Source organism: Quercus lobata, chromosome 8 (genome assembly GCF_001633185.2).
Source record: "Quercus lobata isolate SW786 chromosome 8, ValleyOak3.0 Primary Assembly, whole genome shotgun sequence".
Taxonomy (NCBI): domain Eukaryota; kingdom Viridiplantae; phylum Streptophyta; class Magnoliopsida; order Fagales; family Fagaceae; genus Quercus; species Quercus lobata.
Window position 1 is genome coordinate 52,449,694 of NC_044911.1, and position 18,099 is coordinate 52,467,792.

General features: G+C 34.7%; 3 protein-coding genes across 3 annotated transcripts; 1 reads left to right on the forward strand and 2 right to left on the reverse strand.

Moving 5' to 3' along the window:
• Positions 1 to 4,315: 4,315 nt before the first annotated feature.
• Positions 4,316 to 7,934, reverse strand: LOC115958260 (protein cornichon homolog 4-like). Its single transcript, XM_031076669.1, has 5 exons — positions 7,651 to 7,934; positions 6,736 to 6,917; positions 5,387 to 5,509; positions 5,214 to 5,280; positions 4,316 to 4,620 (listed from the first exon to the last, which is right to left on the reverse strand). The coding sequence occupies exons 1-4, from the start codon at positions 7,720 to 7,722 to the stop codon at positions 5,247 to 5,249; spliced, it is 411 nt and encodes a 136-aa protein (XP_030932529.1). The 5' UTR covers positions 7,723 to 7,934; the 3' UTR covers positions 4,316 to 4,620; positions 5,214 to 5,246.
• A 3,573-nt stretch (positions 7,935 to 11,507) lies between these two features.
• On the forward strand, positions 11,508 to 15,315 carry LOC115957516 (proteasome subunit beta type-1). The gene is made up of 7 exons (XM_031075780.1): positions 11,508 to 11,697; positions 11,807 to 11,914; positions 13,106 to 13,187; positions 14,246 to 14,375; positions 14,483 to 14,625; positions 14,716 to 14,802; positions 14,899 to 15,315. The coding sequence occupies exons 1-7, from the start codon at positions 11,651 to 11,653 to the stop codon at positions 14,971 to 14,973; spliced, it is 672 nt and encodes a 223-aa protein (XP_030931640.1). The 5' UTR covers positions 11,508 to 11,650; the 3' UTR covers positions 14,974 to 15,315.
• Positions 15,316 to 15,485: 170 nt separating this feature from the next.
• Positions 15,486 to 17,563, reverse strand: LOC115957517. The gene is made up of 7 exons (XM_031075781.1): positions 17,325 to 17,563; positions 17,145 to 17,201; positions 16,890 to 17,015; positions 16,340 to 16,406; positions 16,094 to 16,186; positions 15,874 to 15,987; positions 15,486 to 15,778 (listed from the first exon to the last, which is right to left on the reverse strand). Exons 1-7 carry the CDS (start codon positions 17,477 to 17,479, stop codon positions 15,725 to 15,727), a joined length of 666 nt encoding a protein of 221 aa, XP_030931641.1. The 5' UTR covers positions 17,480 to 17,563; the 3' UTR covers positions 15,486 to 15,724.
• Positions 17,564 to 18,099: the final 536 nt, after the last annotated feature.

Sequence of the window (18,099 nt, forward strand, 5' to 3'; positions counted from 1 at the left end):
ATGTACTTTTCCTTTATTTAATAAAAAGCTGCATTTTTACTTTATGAATCTTTCCTTTTCTGCAATAATTATTTCGTGAATGGGTGTGTTGGTGTTTTTCCCTCAAATGGGACTTAAAATTGATGCTGTTGACGGTAACGAAAAGTTGTCACCCAAAATTTATCAGAGCAGACAGTGGCACCCGACTACTAACTTTAAATAAGCTAACTATGTAAAAATAATCAGGAAAATAACTGTGTACTCCATACTGCAATCAGTGCAATCATCAAAAAATGTGGAATTTTAAGTAAGCGATCTGAGGGAACCATCGTGTACTAAGGTTCTGTTCAACATTTATGATGATGTCACAGCATTAATTTCCCCTAAGCATCTGGTCCGAGGACTCAGACATGCGCTAGGTTCTGTTTAAGCACTCTGAAGAGATATCCTAGTGTTAATTTCCCCCAAGCATCTGGTCCGAGGACTCAGGCATGCGCTGGGTTCTATTTAAGCACTCTGAAGAGATATCCTAGTGTTAATTTCCCCCAAGCATCTGGTTCGAGGACTCAGACATGCGCTAAGTTTTGTTTAAGCACTTTGAAGAGATATACTAGTGTTAATTTCCCTCCGAGGACTCAGGCATGCGCTGGGTTCTGTTTAGGCACTATGAAAAGATATTTTAGTGTTAATTTCCCCCAAGCATCTGGTCCGAGGACTCAGGCATGCGCTGGGTTCTGTTTAAGCACTCTGAAAAGATATCCTAGTTTTAATTTCCCCCAAGCATCTGGTCCGAGGACTCAGGCATGCGCTAGATTCTGTTTAAGCACTTTGAAGAGATATTTAGAACTAGCCCCACTTCAGATCACCTTTGATTTGTAGTGCCATCAACATGTACCATTCTGGATAAAGGATCGCATGCAGCAAGGCCATGTCAACTAATTTTCCACCTATGTGCTGTGCTTCTGTCATTTCAACCGGCGAAGGTTTAGCGATATCGGCCACCAGGTCTGTGAGAACCTGTCCCATGACGGGGGCACAAGATATATATTTGATATTAAAAGCCCCCAATATAGTTCCGTACGGAGCAATCTTCTGCATGGCATACGTCACGGCCAAAATGGTCTCCTCCACCCATGGTTGATATATCGCTGCATCGCCTCGGTAGGTTAAGCATTCAACTTGCTTAGAACCAGGTTCCCACAGACGGCGCCAATTGTAGGGTCACAATTTTGGGGCCCAAGCCTAAATTGTAGGGTCACAAATGGAGTCTTGGTCCAATGAGCCCAATACAATGAATTTGTAGAGAATGAGTTGGAAACTTGGATCTTTGCGAATCAGACGATTGACCAACAGGTCTTGATGATAAAAAAAGAAATATAACATAGATTTACTAGGAAGAGACGTTCTTGAATTTTATCCGAGGAGATTGATCGCCCTCATATATTGTCCCCCCCCCCTTCTTTTATACTCTCTTCCTCCCATTTCCACCGTTCACGTGTAGATCTAGATTGGTAGTATTGATACTTGTCCCATCAGCCTTTCCCAGAGCCATTAGGAGTGGTTGTAAAGTCTCAAAAGCAGGGTTCAGTGAGTTGCAGAGCACTTAATGCAATAGTAGCAGCTTTCTCTTAGATATTTTTGTGCCTTCCCTTATCCTTTTTTTTCTTAATACTTATCATCTTCCATGGAATGGTCCGGAGTGTCACTCTTAATGACAGACCATCCCCTTTGTCCTTGGTCTTGCTTGGCCGAAAAGGAATTCTTCCTCAGACTAGGCCCCTAGCCCAACATATACATTGGTATGGGCCCCCTGGTCTGTCACCCCTACAATAACAGTTTATCTTTTGTTGTTTGTTTTAGTTTATTTAAATTTTTATTAAAATTAATTTCAAATCTTAAGATTTACATTTTTTTTTTTTTTCATCGGGTCAGGTTCATGGGTTGGCCCTATTTAGTATTAAATAATTTGTTTGATACTAACAACTATGCCTAAAACATTATAATTCATAATGACTTTCTCTTCTCATCATTCATCAATGGCCGATGTTTTCCATACTAAAATACTAACTCATCACTTAAGATTCATTTACCATTGGAAAAATTCCTAGCAATAGCTTGAGCTTCTATCACATAGCTTTTCCTTTTAGGAGGATTAAAAATACATGATCCTCAAAGTGCCATGTCACAAATTATTTTTAAGCAATAATTTTTGTTTTTCATAACATCATTTGATAACAACATTTATGCTATATATCTAAGGACTACTTTTTTATTATTATTTTTCTCTCTGAATTTGTTATGTTAAAGTCCAACATCATTTTGGTATATGTTATTGTCAATTTCTTTAAGATCTTCTCCCCTTTCTCCGTGTGTGTGTTAAAATACTTAGTATTCTCAAAAAAAAAAAAAGTCCAACATCATTTGGTTTGTTTGAATAGTGTCAATTGAGATTTCTATTTCTATGATTTATTAATTCTTCTATCAACTTTTTATCTAATCTTTCTCTCAATCTTTTATGGTTGATTTGGACGGGAGAAAAAGTTGAAAGGATGGAAAAATAAGAAAGAAAAATTAAATTAGAGTTTTTATTATTTAGTTTGAAATTTGGGTGGACAGAAAATGATGGGTGTCCTCCAAAATTGGAAGAAAAATGGGGAGGAAAATGTGTGACAGATTCAAAAGACATTGTGACCCCTGTTACCTCAATATTTTAAACTATAATAAGCATACTAGAAATTTAATGTCAATTATTCCACTTTCCCATCCTTTCTATAAAATACATATAGTGGAAAACTAAAATATTTTCTATCCTCACAACATTTTCTATTCTCTTATTTTTTTCATCCTCTCAACCAAACTCTTTTATTATTATTTTAGTTCCATAGCTTCAGATTTGGTTATTTGGTTTCCTTAATCATGAAATTTAAAATTTTCTGTGATTGTACTTTTAATTTTTCACATTACTTAGTTGTGATCTTGAAGATGTGGTCATGATAGTGGTATTGTCACAAAAGGTGACATGTTTCTCTCCTTTTTTTTTTAAGATAAAAGTTTATCTTTTGCTGTTTGTTTTAGTTATCAATTTTTTTTGTTAAAATGTATTATGTGAAATTTTAAGAATTGAATTGCTTTGTTTCGTTAATGTTTGTGTTATGAGTTTTGTTGTCATTGTTATAGGATAGTCTCCCCTTTCACGATAACGTTAATGGAACAATCACAACAATGATCATAGTAGTTGGAATTTATTATAGTCCAAACACGTGTTCCACCGCCCACATAGACTTGGGTCAAGTTCACGTTTGAGTCAATACATGTCAGTATTTGGGACCATTACATGCATCAGCAACAAATGTCACAATTTGTTGAGGGGTGGTAGATTGATTAATGCAGCGTCACTTTTACTAGAATCATCATTACTTTCATTTTTATTATATACCAATCATAACTTATCACCTTAGTAATTATGAAAAATATTGTGAAATTTGTTGTCATAGATTTATTTCTACTCACAAAGCGTACTTTCATCACCATTGCTTAATTTCACTTTTATTATATACTAATTATAACCTGTCACCTTAACAATTATAAAAAATATTGTGAAATTTATTGTCTTTAGATTTATAGTTACTCACAAAGCTTACTTTCCTAGTGTTCTCGTATGCTGTTGGCTTGCTTCTGTCAGTATTTTCCATAATATATACATACAATATATATTATGTATTTTCCATAATATTCATAGATTCTCAAAAGTATATATATATACACACACATACGTGTATGTATGAAATATGAATCTATCTACACAAGTTAGTAGATATTAACTTCCTGAAATAGCAAAGTAACATGTATGGACTAGTCAACTCAATCTATCTACCAGTTATGTAAGCCTATAATAAACACAAATATCTTCAGTCAATGCGACCACATTTTAGCTGATACAGTGTTTCCTCCATAATATAATCCTTAACCATGTTTTATTAATTACAAAACTGACACATTGAGCATCAGTTTTGTTGCCTCAGCTATACAAAATTAATTTTAGCAATCTTACCTGGGAAACATGCTTGTTACAACTTTCTTATTAGTCTATAGTTCACCAAAAAATCTCAAGCGATGCAATAAAGAGTCCACCCTAATAATTATTTGGATTCTAGTTATTTGCTCTTGATCAAATCCATGCACAGAGAAAAGCCATCCCCAACATGCAAACAAAACAAACATTAACAATATGAAAATTCGGCCTGGAAGACATCAAATCATTCGTGTCTTGGTAAGATATATATATATAAACAAAGTTTCCAAGATAAGTAATTCTATGCCAAAGCCAAACTTATGCTAACAAATTAAAAGATCATCATTTCTATTTAACTGTTGCATGTATCACTTGGAAAAGCACAATGGGCGACCTCCATAACTTTTGTTACTTCATGCCTTGTATCAATGTAAAACTTAATACATCAATAAAAAGAATGCCTGCAATGCATAAAAGAAGTGGAGCATCAACTGCGCTACCAACGACACAAGTTGCCGAATTGCAGCCAAATTTACAGACTTCCCGAAAATTAATACTCAAAAACTGTATCTAACTTCCCCCCCTTTTTTTCCTTTTTCTTTTTGGCAAGTGTAATCCATCGAAAGTACCTGGCATTCACCAGAAAGAGTAAATCAGACTCATCCAGGAAAAGAGGCAATGCATGAATTTGATACTACATGAATCAAGGGGAAGTTTTGAATGTAACATGGACCAATTTTGATTTAAAAAGAAAGCAGAGATTTTTTTTTTTTTTTTTTGATAAGTTATAAAAGAAAGGAGAGAATTGTGAGGAACATGTAATTGATAACTATCATTTGTCAGATATTTATTAATTTCTCAAATTATAAAAAAATAAAGTTCAGGAGGAAGAGTTCATCCATACTTCAAAACAAGTATCAGACACAATACATGATATGATATGATCATGATGTAATAATCCTTTTACAGCCAATGAGCTCTAGCTCAAATGGCACTTCCTTCCCCCATGAGAATGGGTGAAGGGAGATTGGGAGTTCAAAACCCATTGGGAGCAGGTGTCACTTAAAATCCTTTTTTTTTTAAGTACCCTTTTCCTAGTGACAAAAATAGAATTGCTTTTATCATGCTAACAAAAAAAAAAAAAAAAATCTTTATCTTATAACTTTATGTTGCTTACATATAACCTTTGCTAAACGGTAATCTAGAAGTACTATAAACTTACAGCAGCATGCTTGTCAGATGCAATAATTCCAAATTATTCAGGTTCATCTGCAATACTCCAAATCATCCTAAAAGAGATTGTACATGAAAGGGAACACATCATTTCACCAAAGTTGCTCTAAAAGTGTAAACGGCAATTTATCAAGGGTATAAGAATGTCTATTATCAGAATACCAGAACAGAGAAACGAAGAATAGGAATAGAAGGTAGGCAAGCTTTAAAAAGCGCAGCTTTTTCTCCCATCTCAGCTGGTTATAGATCTCAGTTACGTCAACCAAGTGCTGTTGCTTCATGTACCTGATCAGAGGGAAAAAAAAAGTGGGGGGGGAGGTGTTTATAAATCATCTCAGATGCATTGTTTGAACTGGGGCCTGATTATGAGTTTGCAAATACTTGCTATTTTCTATTTGAGGTCAAATCTGAAAATGCATGCATGTGTGCAAGCACTTGCCCATGTTAAATCAGCTATAAATGATAGAAAGTGTTCTAGAGAAGACAATAATAGAACTAGTGTGAGATTCAAAATGTCATGTGTTGATTGATATGTGACCTCCACTGAAGAGGCAGGGGAGAAGGCATTTGAGTCCTAATCTTGGTCACCCAAATTTATGAGCATGATTAAATCTACAATAAACCTTCTGGGGAATTCATAACAACTTTCCTCTTAATCCAGGACACAACCTCCTTGGTCAGAGTGGAAGGGTAGACAATGCTTATAGGTAATGTTATTTTCTGATAACACCACATTTTATGAGAACTATACCTTCTTAAAGAAAGATTTTAAAATCCAAACTTAAAACTGACACTTTCTTTTCATTCCATTTAACTTCACAAAAAGGAATATTTGTCCTTCCAGAGTCTAGCTAAATAAAAGAAGGGTCCACTTGGGGTATAAAAAAGGTCATTTTTAGCATGAAATCAGCAAATGAGTTAGTGCCATGGGAAATCATCATCATTTATCAAACCCAAGGCCAAGCCTTGTAGATTATTAAACCTCAAGGGAGATCGTTGTAGTATTTTTCACTTGATTAACCATTGACAATGAAGGATCATACCTCTCTATCATTTCAAAATAAGATATATACCTTTTTGTTTAAAAGACAAAGCATTAAAATGATGTCCCCTTAAAAAAGTTGGATTTCCTAAATAGAACCAATAAAAAGGAATGCAGGTAGTACCAATTTCCATGGAAATGTCAAAGGCTGATAACTCTTATGGATAAATGAGCATAAATTGTACCCTTTTTCTTATCCAAGTTTGCTCATCTCAAAGTAAAAGGATTCACAAAGACATGACAAACCAAAAGGCCATATGCATCTGACTGCAATAATTAGGTTAAGTACGAGAACTATTGCCTATTTCCACTCCCCCACCCCAAATCAAGTATTACTTGTATCACAACTTAAATGACATGAAAGTAAGTTTCAAAGTGCACAACATGATCATGCAGTATCGCTCAAATAGGAGACAAGACTATATGAACTACACTGACAATATGTCAAGGTCACAAGAAGAAAACTTACAATCTCACATTATAACATAGGTATGGGAGAGATGACAAAAACATAACCCAATTTCCTGTTAGGAGAAAGAAGAGGCTTAAGAGTCCTTGAGCAATAAACTCCGGCAAAACCGAGCTGTTTATCCGAGATGCTGAATCATATGGGTTGATATAGTCAGACTCTAGGTCCACCAAGCAAATAAGCTGCAATAAACATTTCCAAAGCTCAGTCTTCTTAAAGCTTCAAAAAAATTAATAAAGAAAGCGCCATATGATATCTCAGCCTATTCTTCATTTAAAGCACAACATGGTTCTGCTATTTGAACTATGTCTTTGTAATTTAATTATTTATTGCTTCACTTCACCAATCCTCTCTATCCCTCTCCCTCTTAATTTAATGCCATTGAATTATGCTTTTACTGCATAAATTTTTCAAGTCCTAAAAGATTTTTTCTTTTCTTTTTCCAACAATTTTACGAAATACCCATTAGCTACGTTAATATGTTTTAATAATAAAATAGCGTATTCTCTAATTTCTAAGCCAAACTTTATATGAATTGAACGAGACAAAGAAGTGAAATCACCCAATTTTTCAATAGAAATATGAATTATGAAAACATCAAAAAGTTCCCCCTTTCTTTTTACTACGTTTCCTTCAAGTTTGTGAAAGCAAACTTTTTTAATTTCATTTTTCACAACAGGCGTTCATTGTGGTTAAGAAACATCGAAACTGGCAATCATGCGAGAAAAACAGAAAAAAACAATAATAAGAATAATAAATGACACATTCGAACATGTCCTAAATAATGAATCCAACTTTATTAGTGATAAATATAGGGACATAAATATGTAGTTATTGCGAATAAATAAACAGATTAAAAAATTTTAAAATAAATAAATAAGAAAAGAAAGAAAATTTGGGTGAGGAATGAAAAACCTGGAAACCGATGGTGCAAAGAAGACCAAGAATGAAGAAGAAGGAGAAGAGCCATAACCAGAGAGTGCCCATGCCCTCTCTATTTTTGGTTCTCTGTGCTTTCTTTTTCTCTTCTGTCAGATTATAGTACTTTTGTTTTCGGTCGGGTTTTGACTTTTTTATGTAGTTCCTAACCTAAGCTACACTCTTCTGGAAATGAGGCTGTACTTTCCGTTCCTATCTCCACGCCAGCATGTTTTATTGCTCGTTCACACAGTAGAGTAGTGTTATTGAAGTCCTAGTGTCATGCACCATGAATCATCACATCCAGGGGTACTTTAATTGATGATAAGGGTACTATAATTTTAATATATTAAGTTTCTTAATTGATGGTTTACCGACACACAAAAAAAAAAAAAAAAAAACCATTTATTTATAAGATTTTTTTCTCTTATTTATAAGATGATTGCAGTTTTTCAATCATCACATTGATTGTGGCTGGCTTTAGGATTATAAATTTGAAGTTGGATTCTCAAAAAAAAAAAAAAAAAAAAAATTGATTTGTAATTTTTATATAATAAAACTTGTAATTAATACCTTTAGTATTTTCATTTCCAAAATATAAATTTCACTTGATTTGTAAGCTTTTTATTTTTTAGAAACCCCTTATCATATACTAAAACGAAGGTCAAAATTGTGAGCATCAATTATGTCTAGAGGAACAGACTCCATCCAATGGACTAATTACGGCTTGTTTATCTAGTCTATGAGCCACACAATTACCTTGCCTCTTAATATGGCGAAAAGATACATGACTAAAAAAAGAATAAAGAAAAATAATGTCTTGTAAGATATGCTCAAACTCAGATTGAGCTAGAGGTGTACATGGGTCGAGTTGGGTCGGGTTGAGTGGATTTTTTGACCCAACCCACCATGGTGGGTCAAAAAAAAATTCAACCCAACCCACATGGGTCGGGTTAAACCCATGAGTTTGACAAATTTATTATTATTATTATTATTAAATTGAGTAGAAAAAAAATATAAATATTAATATATTAAAAAAACCTAAAGATTAATATCAATGTAACTCCTTAAAGGCAAACAACACTAATGACTAAACAACAATAGTAATTTATTATGATTTGTGTGAACTGATTGGCTTTTATATAGGATAGGAAGAACTAATTATTTAAAAAATTTATTAATTATATAATATTATATATATATATATATATTAAATTAGTATTAGTAGGAGGAACCAAGGAAATGCTGCTCTACCACTGGTTTTTTTTAAAAAATTATTAAATACATATAAGTGCCCTACAGTTGATTTAAAAAAAAAAAATTATTAAATATATAATATATATTAAATATGGGTGGGTCAGGTCGGGTTTGGCGGGTTTATAATTTTATGACCCAAACCCAACCCAACCTGCTATAAAAAAAATTTTTGTAACCCAATCCAATCCACCAAGCCTAAAAAACCGACCCAACCCGGCGGGTTGGGTTAGGTCAGGTTTGGCGAGTCGATGGGTTTTCTACACACCCCTAGATTGAGCCATATTGCCACAATTGATTGAGTTAATAATGACTTCTAAATCACCTTCAACTATCAATCTTTGAAAACCCAACTCCTTTGCAAACCAAAAAGCTCGGCGCACTGCTAGCACTTCCATTATCTCTATTGAAGCAAGTAGTGGAATCTGTTGTGTTAAAGCAGCCATGACCAATCTGTCATCACAAATTATAATACCAAGGCCAGCCTTGTTTTCTTCTGCAAAGAGTGCTCCATCAAAGTTAATTTTAAGTAGACCATTCGACTGACCTTGCTATGCGTGGGATCTTGGTGTGGATTGGATGCAATTGTTGGTATTCCTGAAGACCTTCACAAGCCATAGAACTGATCTTTGCCAATGGGATTTGTCACTTTTTGGTATTTAGCTTTTATTTTTTTGGGGTTGTTTTTGTACGGGCTAAAAAACGTTATAAGATTGATTCCTAGGCCCAATACAATTTATTTATAGAGATGAGTTTGCAAGTCAACTCTTTGGGCTTCAAAGTTGAACAATTTGGAGAAAGTAAAAAGAAAGGTCGATTCCCTTCTAATTGCTGACAAAAAGAAATAACAAATAGGACAAGAATTTTTATTCCAACCTCCTCGAGTAGATCGAGGGGCTATTTCATACAAGTTCTATGGCTTTTGGCAATGTATTTCTATTTTAACTTTTATGATCTCTGTTCACTAGGGATCCTTCCTTTTTTATAGTTATTTTCTTTTAATCTAAGCCTTCCACTTGTATGGTTGTTGATCTTCCTTTTGATACTTGTCCCATCCTTCCCCTTCAGGTGGTGACTAAGTGAGATACGGGCTCTAGATTACTGTTCAGGCATCATCTTGTCATTAATGTGGCTAGTTGGGTTGTTGCAGTGCATTTAATGCGAATATGATGGTTGCATTATAGGGAAGTTACCTTCTACCCTCACTTGTATTTGTTACCATTACCCTCTTCGGTTATCTAGTTCTCAATTGGGACGGTTTCACCCTTGTCTGCCACGGGGCTACCCTAACGATGTTTCCTCGGGTATTGGATACCCCTTGGAATATTCGCTTGTCGCATGTGTCGGTCATCTCGACTGGATTAGGCTTGGTTTGAAAGTAGGTTGGGCCTAGTTGCTCCTTAGGCCTATTTTGATAGGAGTGCCACTTACAAACCTCCCCCCCCCCCCTTTTGGTTTTCATTTGGTTTTTAAATAAATTTTTTAATTTTAGTCACATCTTAATATGGTCATTTTGTCCCAATCTTTTTTTTTTTTTTTTTTATTGTTGTTATTATTATTCAATAGTTGAAAGAATGTGAGTTTTGAACTCTTAATGTCTTCGTTAGAAACGCAAAAAAGTATCAATTGAACTAAAAAGTTCTTTGCACGTATACAAAATGGACATTCCTTCCAAATCAATAGCTCCATATAAATTACCACACACCTAACTCATAATTTTCATACAACTCAAAATTATGTTTTTATTTTCTAAGAAGAAAAGAAAAATAACGAATAGTGAAGAGGGATGAGATACGAGGCTTATTTCCTATAATGAGATGGTAGTCGATCCTATGACCAAAGAGTTGACTATAGATAAATTTAGAGAGCATGAGTGAAAATAGGACTCATAAATCCAAATATCTAGGTGGATACTACATGAATTATTTGCATGTAATGAAAGGATCCAAGGACGCTTGGAAGAACATAATTATGCCCCTTCTACTTAGGGGACATAATTTGTTGATTAAAAGCATAAGTTCACTGAAAAAAAAATTACAATGACACCTGAAAAATAAGGGAAAAAAAAAGTAGAAAGATCCGAGGATGCCTAAAAAAAGAAAAAGAAAAATGTAGTTGATCTATGGTTGCTACTCTATACGGCAAAGATAATCTTCTCATTTATTCAAGATATATTTAGAACTAAGGGAGATAGGAAGATAGCCGAAATTTGCTTCTTCTCTTCTTCTCGTTTTTTTTGTTTTTTTTTTTTTTGATCCATTGCTTCCAATCCTCCCAAAATTGCTAGTATTATAATTTTACACACAACATGACGGAGTAAATATAATAGATCCCACATAGATCTATAACTCCATTACTTACAACTTATCACGTGAACAAATTGTGATAAAGTTGGCCAACCCTCCGCTTCCTCTATCCTATTTTCGTAAACATAGAATTTTTTTTTTTAGAAAGGAAAAAAGAGGCACCAACTTATCAATGAGGCTAGGCCCAGTAATGCTCTTACTGGCCCACAATAACAAAAAAAAAGGTTATTGGGCCCCTTATTTTCTTCATCGACCCACTTATATTACACGACGTCGTTTAAGCGTCAGTCTATATGTTTTCTTGAAGGCAAAGACACCTGACGATCTGAAGATTAAAAAAGCTCGATTCGAGCAATTAGTCTTTAGTTCCTCCTCGCCCTAAGTTGAGTTCTTCATCTCTCTCACTCTTCTCTGCTTCTTCAAATTACCAATCAACCATGACCAAGCAACAAGCTAACTGGTCTCCATACGACAACAATGGCGGGTACACACACTTCTTCTCTCTCTCTCTATCTGTTGTTGATTTTACTTTTTTAATTGAAGTGTTAAATCTTTGTTGTATATCGTAAATGTGTTTGGACTGGTATATGCAGATCCTGCGTTGCGATCGCCGGAGCCGATTACTGTGTAATCGCCGCCGATACTCGCATGTCCTCCGGTTACAATATTCTCACCCGCGAGTACTCCAAAATCTGCAAATTGTAAGCCCTTTTTCTTTTGTTCTCTATTTTTTTTTCTTTGAAGTGTGTTGTTGGGTTTTTTCGTTTGATTAGAAAGTTTTAGGATTGGTGGTTACTGTTTCCGGCTATTATAGTATTCCGGGTTTTGAGCATCAAATCAAATTTTAGGGCTTTTGCTTAAAAGAAAGAAAAAAAAAAATCGAAACTTGTTTGGTGCTTGGTATTGGTTCGGGTTCCCACATGACTCAGAATGTTATTTTTTGTATCTCATTGAATGTGTAAGTTTTGGATTTGGGGTGGACAACTTAAGTGAATTTAGGCCAAAATTAAGTGTCCTTAGTTTTCATTGTCTATGTTTATCATCAAGATGGTAATTTTTTTGGGAGAAATGTTGGAAGTTTGAGGTTGTTTTGGTTTTTAAAGGAGGTGGTAGTTTAGGAATTTTAACGAAGTTAGGTTGGGCAAGAAGAAAAAGAATAAAGGAAGGCTATATACAATTCATGGATTAGGTGTTGTGAAATACCGGGAAGGATATCACTTGAAAGCTACTTGGAAACCGTTCATATGGGTTGCCTTTTTGGCATAAAGAGCAAATCAGCAACCAAGTTTACCTTAAATTGTTTAGCCTTCTTGTTTAGCTAGACTCCTAGACATAATTATGACTTGAAGTCTTGAACATGTGTTTGCTTTAAAGAAACAATTATTTCAGTATCATATTGCTCAATCACAGATTTTGGTGTGGATTAGTACTATCTACGAGTTCATTTGTTTAGTATTGGAAGAAATTTGGTTGTTACTACTTTTACACAATTGATGTTTTGTACCAGTTCAGGGTAGAAGGTAATTGATGAGCCCTTAAGTTGATGGAAGAAACTAAAAGAAATTTATCTCTGTAGTTGTGCCTATCTGTTCATTTCTACTTGTAGCTACTCAATGCTCCTTTGGAACAATGGCAGTTAATACGCTGGTTTGATTTCTTTCACTAGGATGTTCTGATTGTTGAATGATTCTTTGTAGAGATATAGAATTTCTGGGACATGTTTTTCTTCTGTTTGTTGCTCAATGAGTCAAATCGCTGTCAGAGTACTTATTGTGTGGAGTCTTTGCTCCTGATAGCAAGGTTCTAGTGCTTATGGAGAGTTTTAGATCATTTGTCTGAGTTTCTGTGTAATGAGGTTATGTCTTACATTTTCCCTTCCATTGACCTTCCAGAGCAGACAAAGCTGTAATGGCCTCTTCTGGTTTTCAAGCTGATGTGAATGCTTTACAGAAGCACTTGGCAGCCAGGCACTTGGTGAGATTTCTAAATATCTAGTTTTATACTGGCTTTACTGGAATATATTTCCTGCTTATATCGAGTTGGTTTAATCTGATTTCTTGTTACTTTGATAATCTACATTTGCCATACAGATTAGTCTACGTAAGTTAATTTCAAAGCATGGACATTTTGTAATTATCTCTTAAGTTTCACTTAATTTATGGTAATTATTTTTGGCTTCCTGCTTGTTTTGGATTTTGTAGGATGGTTTTTTTTTTTTTTTTGGGGTGCCTTTTCTAGATGAGAATTAATTGAATGCCATGCAGAAAGTGGGGGTAAAGTTTCTCCACATGTTAGATAGAAGAGAATTGCTTCTCACATGAGAAGCACGGAGCACCAAAAAATAATTTAGTTTGTTGTAAACATTTAGTTATACAAAATGAGGAGCTTTTCATAGTAGATCATGACGAAGTCCTCTTGAGACTGCTTTTGGGGAACAGGAAAGCAGAAAGATATTATTTGTGCAAACTCTATGAATAAGTTTAAACTTTTGATGTTGCTTTTGGAATATTTTTGAGTGCACTTTAGAACGAGGAAAAGCGGAGTTTCGGTTGTGGTGGTCACTCATCTAATATTGGATGGAGGCTCTGATTAGTGATTATCTACAATTGAATTAGAAAGTAAAAACCTTTGATAAGCATCCCTAGTCTTATCGCTGAAAACTTTCTCTTTTTAGGCTGTTTCTCTTATGTGTAATAATTTGGCAAAGAGGTGTGGGCACTAATAAACGTGATCAACTGTTGAGGTTGTTTTTTTATTATTTACAGATGAGCTTGTATATGAGTTACTTAAGTTTAATTGCGTTATTGTTTGATGTGGTGCATTTGGCAAGAGAGAGACAACTGGTGTTTTGAAGATTCTGAAAGGACAATAGCCAGCTTAAACTTTTCTTCTTTAAAACACTATCGGATTGTGGATGTCTATAATAGGAATTCATTCCATTTTTTCGGTTTATGATTTGATGGATGCATGTAACTTGTGTATTTGATTGTGTATTTCATAGGAATCACATTGTTGTTCTTTCTTGAATACAGACCTATCAGCACCAACACAACAAGCAGATGAGCTGCCCTGCAATGGCTCAGCTGCTCTCCAACACCCTCTACTATAAACGTTTCTTTCCTTATTATGCCTTCAATGTTTTAGGTGGTCTTGACAGTGAAGGTAAATTACTACAAGATTTGAATGTAATTTTTATGTACTCTCTTTGTGCTAACAACCCTAACATACCTTTTGTTCTCCTCCTTTTTTGGTTTAATTTCAAATTACAGGCAAGGGTTGTGTCTTCACCTATGATGCTGTTGGTTCCTATGAGAGAGTTGGATATTCTTCCCAAGGTTCTGGTTCCACGCTCATCATGCCCTTTCTGGATAACCAGCTGAAGTCTCCCAGCCCTCTGTTATTGCCAGCTCAGGTGTGTTGTTGACTTCAGTTATGGGTTACAAATGTTCTTTGACATTGATATCTTATCTATATGTCTAATTCTTTAATCTGTGACCTTCAGGATGCTGTTACTCCACTTTCTGAATCAGAAGCAGTTGATTTGGTTAAAACTGTTTTTGCATCTGCAACTGAGAGGGATATATACACTGTGAGTTACTGTTCCCCCTCCCCCCACTCTTCTGTGTGAAGTTCTCCTATGTTTATTTTCTGTTTATTTTCTAACAAGTCATGGATGTTACTACAGGGAGACAAGCTTGAAATTGTTGTTCTAAATGCTGGAGGTATTCATCGTGAATACATGGAACTCAGGAAAGACTGATTTCTGTAATGAACTGTCGTGCTGGTCTTTCCAAAGAAGAATGCTGAAACTGTATGAACTGGCCTTTGAGTAGAGAGTTCTCATGACTCATCAATTAAGCTTTAGCTTTTCAACGACAATTTGATTAATTGCACTTCCTAGCGGAATTGTTGCAGCTGTGATGCCTCTTTTGGACACAAGTCTCCTGTACTAGACTATGTTAATATTTATTTTCAGTTTACTTTATCCCAAGTTAGACGTTTAAGTCTGACACCATGGGAAAAAGGATGTGGTAATGATTTATGAATGATGAATCTCTTTAGTTTTCTGTTTGAGGAAATATTAATTTCATTTATCTGCTTACATGATGTGTCGAAGAGAACCTGATTGGCATTCAGACGCCCATCACCCCTGTTATCATTGCACAAAAGCATCTGTTACTGACATTCATTCTTCAAGTGTTAGGTGCCTGTTGTTATAGCTGTATATCATGCACATGGTCTTTATGATAACAAACTTATCTGTCTTGGAGCTTCATAAAATTTAATTTCTTCTATTCTTTATTTCAGAAGAGATCAAATCTCTGTTACTTTTGAAGCTCTGCAGCCTTGGCTGAAAGAGTTTTGCTGGTTGTACAATTACAATAAAGAATCATAAAAATTCTTCTGATCTAGTCTATTAAAGATCATCACCACATGATTATAGGCTGTTTTTTTAGAAGTGAAGGTACAATGTTGTTATGATTAATTCTTCTGGTATGAGAAAAAATCCCTCAAAAACTGTCTTCAGAAGCCCATCCTTTCTTCTCTAACTCTAGTCGCAATGCCTGATATAAAAACTAGAGATCAGTACTGAGCAGTTGCTCATTGCATGACTGTGAATGTAAAAGCACTAACAAAGTGAGACTGTCTAGATTGTCACCTTGATTCTCTTTTTATTGTAATCAAAATCATAGTTTCCTAGCCGTGATGCTGATCGATACTCCACTATTGAGTTCTTGCCTGGTGGAAACCAGAATTCAACATCATCCACCAACTGTATGAACAGGAGAAACAAAAGAAAATCAGCAAACTATATGTTGCTTTTCTGAAAAACAAATTCATGAATTACATATTAGATCCTGGATATGAGTTACACCTACCCCCAGTATGGGGCTCTCATATTCGACTCGCACATAATCATCTTTCTTCTCCGCTATCCGCGGTGTAAACTTGTCTGGTTTTGTTGATTTTATCTGCCAGATCATGTGTTATAAGTTTAGTTCAAAGTTTAGAAATGTTAAACATTCAAATTTCAACGCCTTTGCTATTATGAGGGTCAACGACTTGGAATTCAATAAAAGTGTCGAGTGCATTGGAATAACTCTTCGAAAGAGACAAGTTGTTACCACTTGGATAAGCTCCTCCATTGCCTCTTCTCTGCTTACAGCCTTTTTCTTTCCGCGGTTGTAGTTCCTAATAAAAAAGTAAACACACTTTCATTGACCGCTCATGATCAAACGTGTAGTAGCAGAAGAAATAGATGCGTATTTTTCACGTGTTTGAAAGAAAAAATAAAAAGTTTCAGTAGAATTTGTTGATCGTAATGGACCAAGTCCAACCATGCACTTTTTATAGCAGAACAGTACTGCACTGCACGAGTACCACATGGTCGGTTCCAACTTCCAATCAACTTTTAGACCATTGTTGTGATTCATGCAATTGAATTTCCTGGTCCAAACTCTTCACTGTTTTCTTTAAATTATTATCACTCCCCAAAATTTGCAATTTCATTTTTTTTTTTTTTAAAAGGAAGGTGCAGTTGTAATTTTATACAATAAACAAAATAAGCCAAAGAAATTAAGTTCATCCTAACCGTACATTGGAATGAATATTCAAGCAAAATATTTTAAATAAAATCTACGTCAAATAAGGAAAAAGGAGATTATATTTGATTACCAGGGTGGGGCATAATGGGTGAGATCACCGACACTCTCGGACGTTGATATACAGTTTTTAGTAGCCGGACATAGTGCTAGTGCAGGTGGGTTTTTCTGAACTCCCAAGTACTCAGGCTTTTTCCCACTGCATATCCCAAAATACACAAATTGTAAATTTGTAATAATAATAAACTAATAGCTGAGCCTGAGCTTAATCTAATTAAACCCAAATGACAGGTCTAGTTCTTAAATTCTAAGACTAGAAGAAATGTACCCGAAGTTGAAGATGGCTCCAACAACTGCTAATTCGCTGCTCCTTAGTACGATTTCCCTTCAAAATGTAAATGCAAAAATTGCTTCATATAAGAAATTTTATTTCTTTGTCTATGTTTGTGTTCGTGTGGGTGAGAGAAAAATAGACAAGAGACAGAGACAGAGACAAGAGAGTGTGTACCTTCGGCCAACTTGGTCAGTACTGGGTTTGTGAGGCTGTTCTTCTTGAGATTGAGAAACAATGATGGTACGTGAAGGGATAAAAACCTTGCAAGATTTCTTGTGATTCTTAAAGAAATAATGGGTACTTGGTGTTGTTAATGCCATTGAAGCCATTTGTTAAAACCTCAAAACTCTAGAACTTCTCTCTTTCGCTCTCGCTCTCTCCTTTTTTGGAAGTGCGTCTCTCTTTCTCTCCAATAGATTTTATTATTATCTACTAGACTACTACTCCTAGTATAGACTTTTGTAATTGGGCCTAATTTGTAATTTTATAAACTCATTGACCTGGGGCGGGAAAGAGGAAGGAGCCAAATAGCAAATCTCAGATAATTTTAAACTAAAATATTTTAACAAAAATAAAAGTGTAAATTATAAATTTCACCCATAAACTTTGAAAGTGTTTAAAATTTTTACTCTAAAATTTCGGAATTTGAATTTAATCTTATGAATTTTGGAGATATTTAAATTTTACACCTTAAAATTTAAAGATGTTTAGATTTTATATCCAAAATTCTAAAACTTTATAATGTAAAACTTATACTCCAAACTTTAGAAAATAAATTTTAAATTCTGAAATGTGAAATATAAAACATAAACACTCCAAAGAGTAATATCTAAATCCTAAAATTTTAGAATATAAAATTTAAATAATCTCAAAATTTAGGACTGCAGTTGGCAATTAAGTCAAAATAAAAAGTACAAGTGTACAACTTTAAAAACTCCCTTTGCGTCAC

Bases quoted from the DNA above. Each gene is read 5' to 3' on its own strand.
- LOC115957516 (XM_031075780.1), top strand. From the start codon at position 11,651: ATGACCAAGCAACAAGCTAACTGGTCTCCATACGACAACAATGGCGG. The intron at 11,698-11,806 runs GTACACACACTT...TGGTATATGCAG, and splicing joins CCATACGACAACAATGGCGG to ATCCTGCGTTGCGATCGCCG. The intron at 14,376-14,482 runs GTAAATTACTAC...TTCAAATTACAG, and splicing joins AGGTGGTCTTGACAGTGAAG to GCAAGGGTTGTGTCTTCACC.
- LOC115958260 (XM_031076669.1), bottom strand. From the start codon at position 7,722: ATGGGCACTCTCTGGTTATGGCTCTTCTCCTTCTTCTTCATTCTTGGT. The intron at 6,918-7,650 runs GTTTTTCATTCC...TGTTTATTGCAG, and splicing joins TTTGCACCATCGGTTTCCAG to CTTATTTGCTTGGTGGACCT. The intron at 5,281-5,386 runs GTATTCTGATAA...AATCTCTTTTAG, and splicing joins TTCTTCGTTTCTCTGTTCTG to GATGATTTGGAGTATTGCAG.
- LOC115957517 (XM_031075781.1), bottom strand. From the start codon at position 17,479: ATGGCTTCAATGGCATTAACAACACCAAGTACCCATTATTTCTTTAAG. The intron at 17,016-17,144 runs GTACATTTCTTC...TGGGATATGCAG, and splicing joins GGAGCCATCTTCAACTTCGG to TGGGAAAAAGCCTGAGTACT. The intron at 15,988-16,093 runs GTAGGTGTAACT...CTGTTCATACAG, and splicing joins ATGAGAGCCCCATACTGGGG to TTGGTGGATGATGTTGAATT.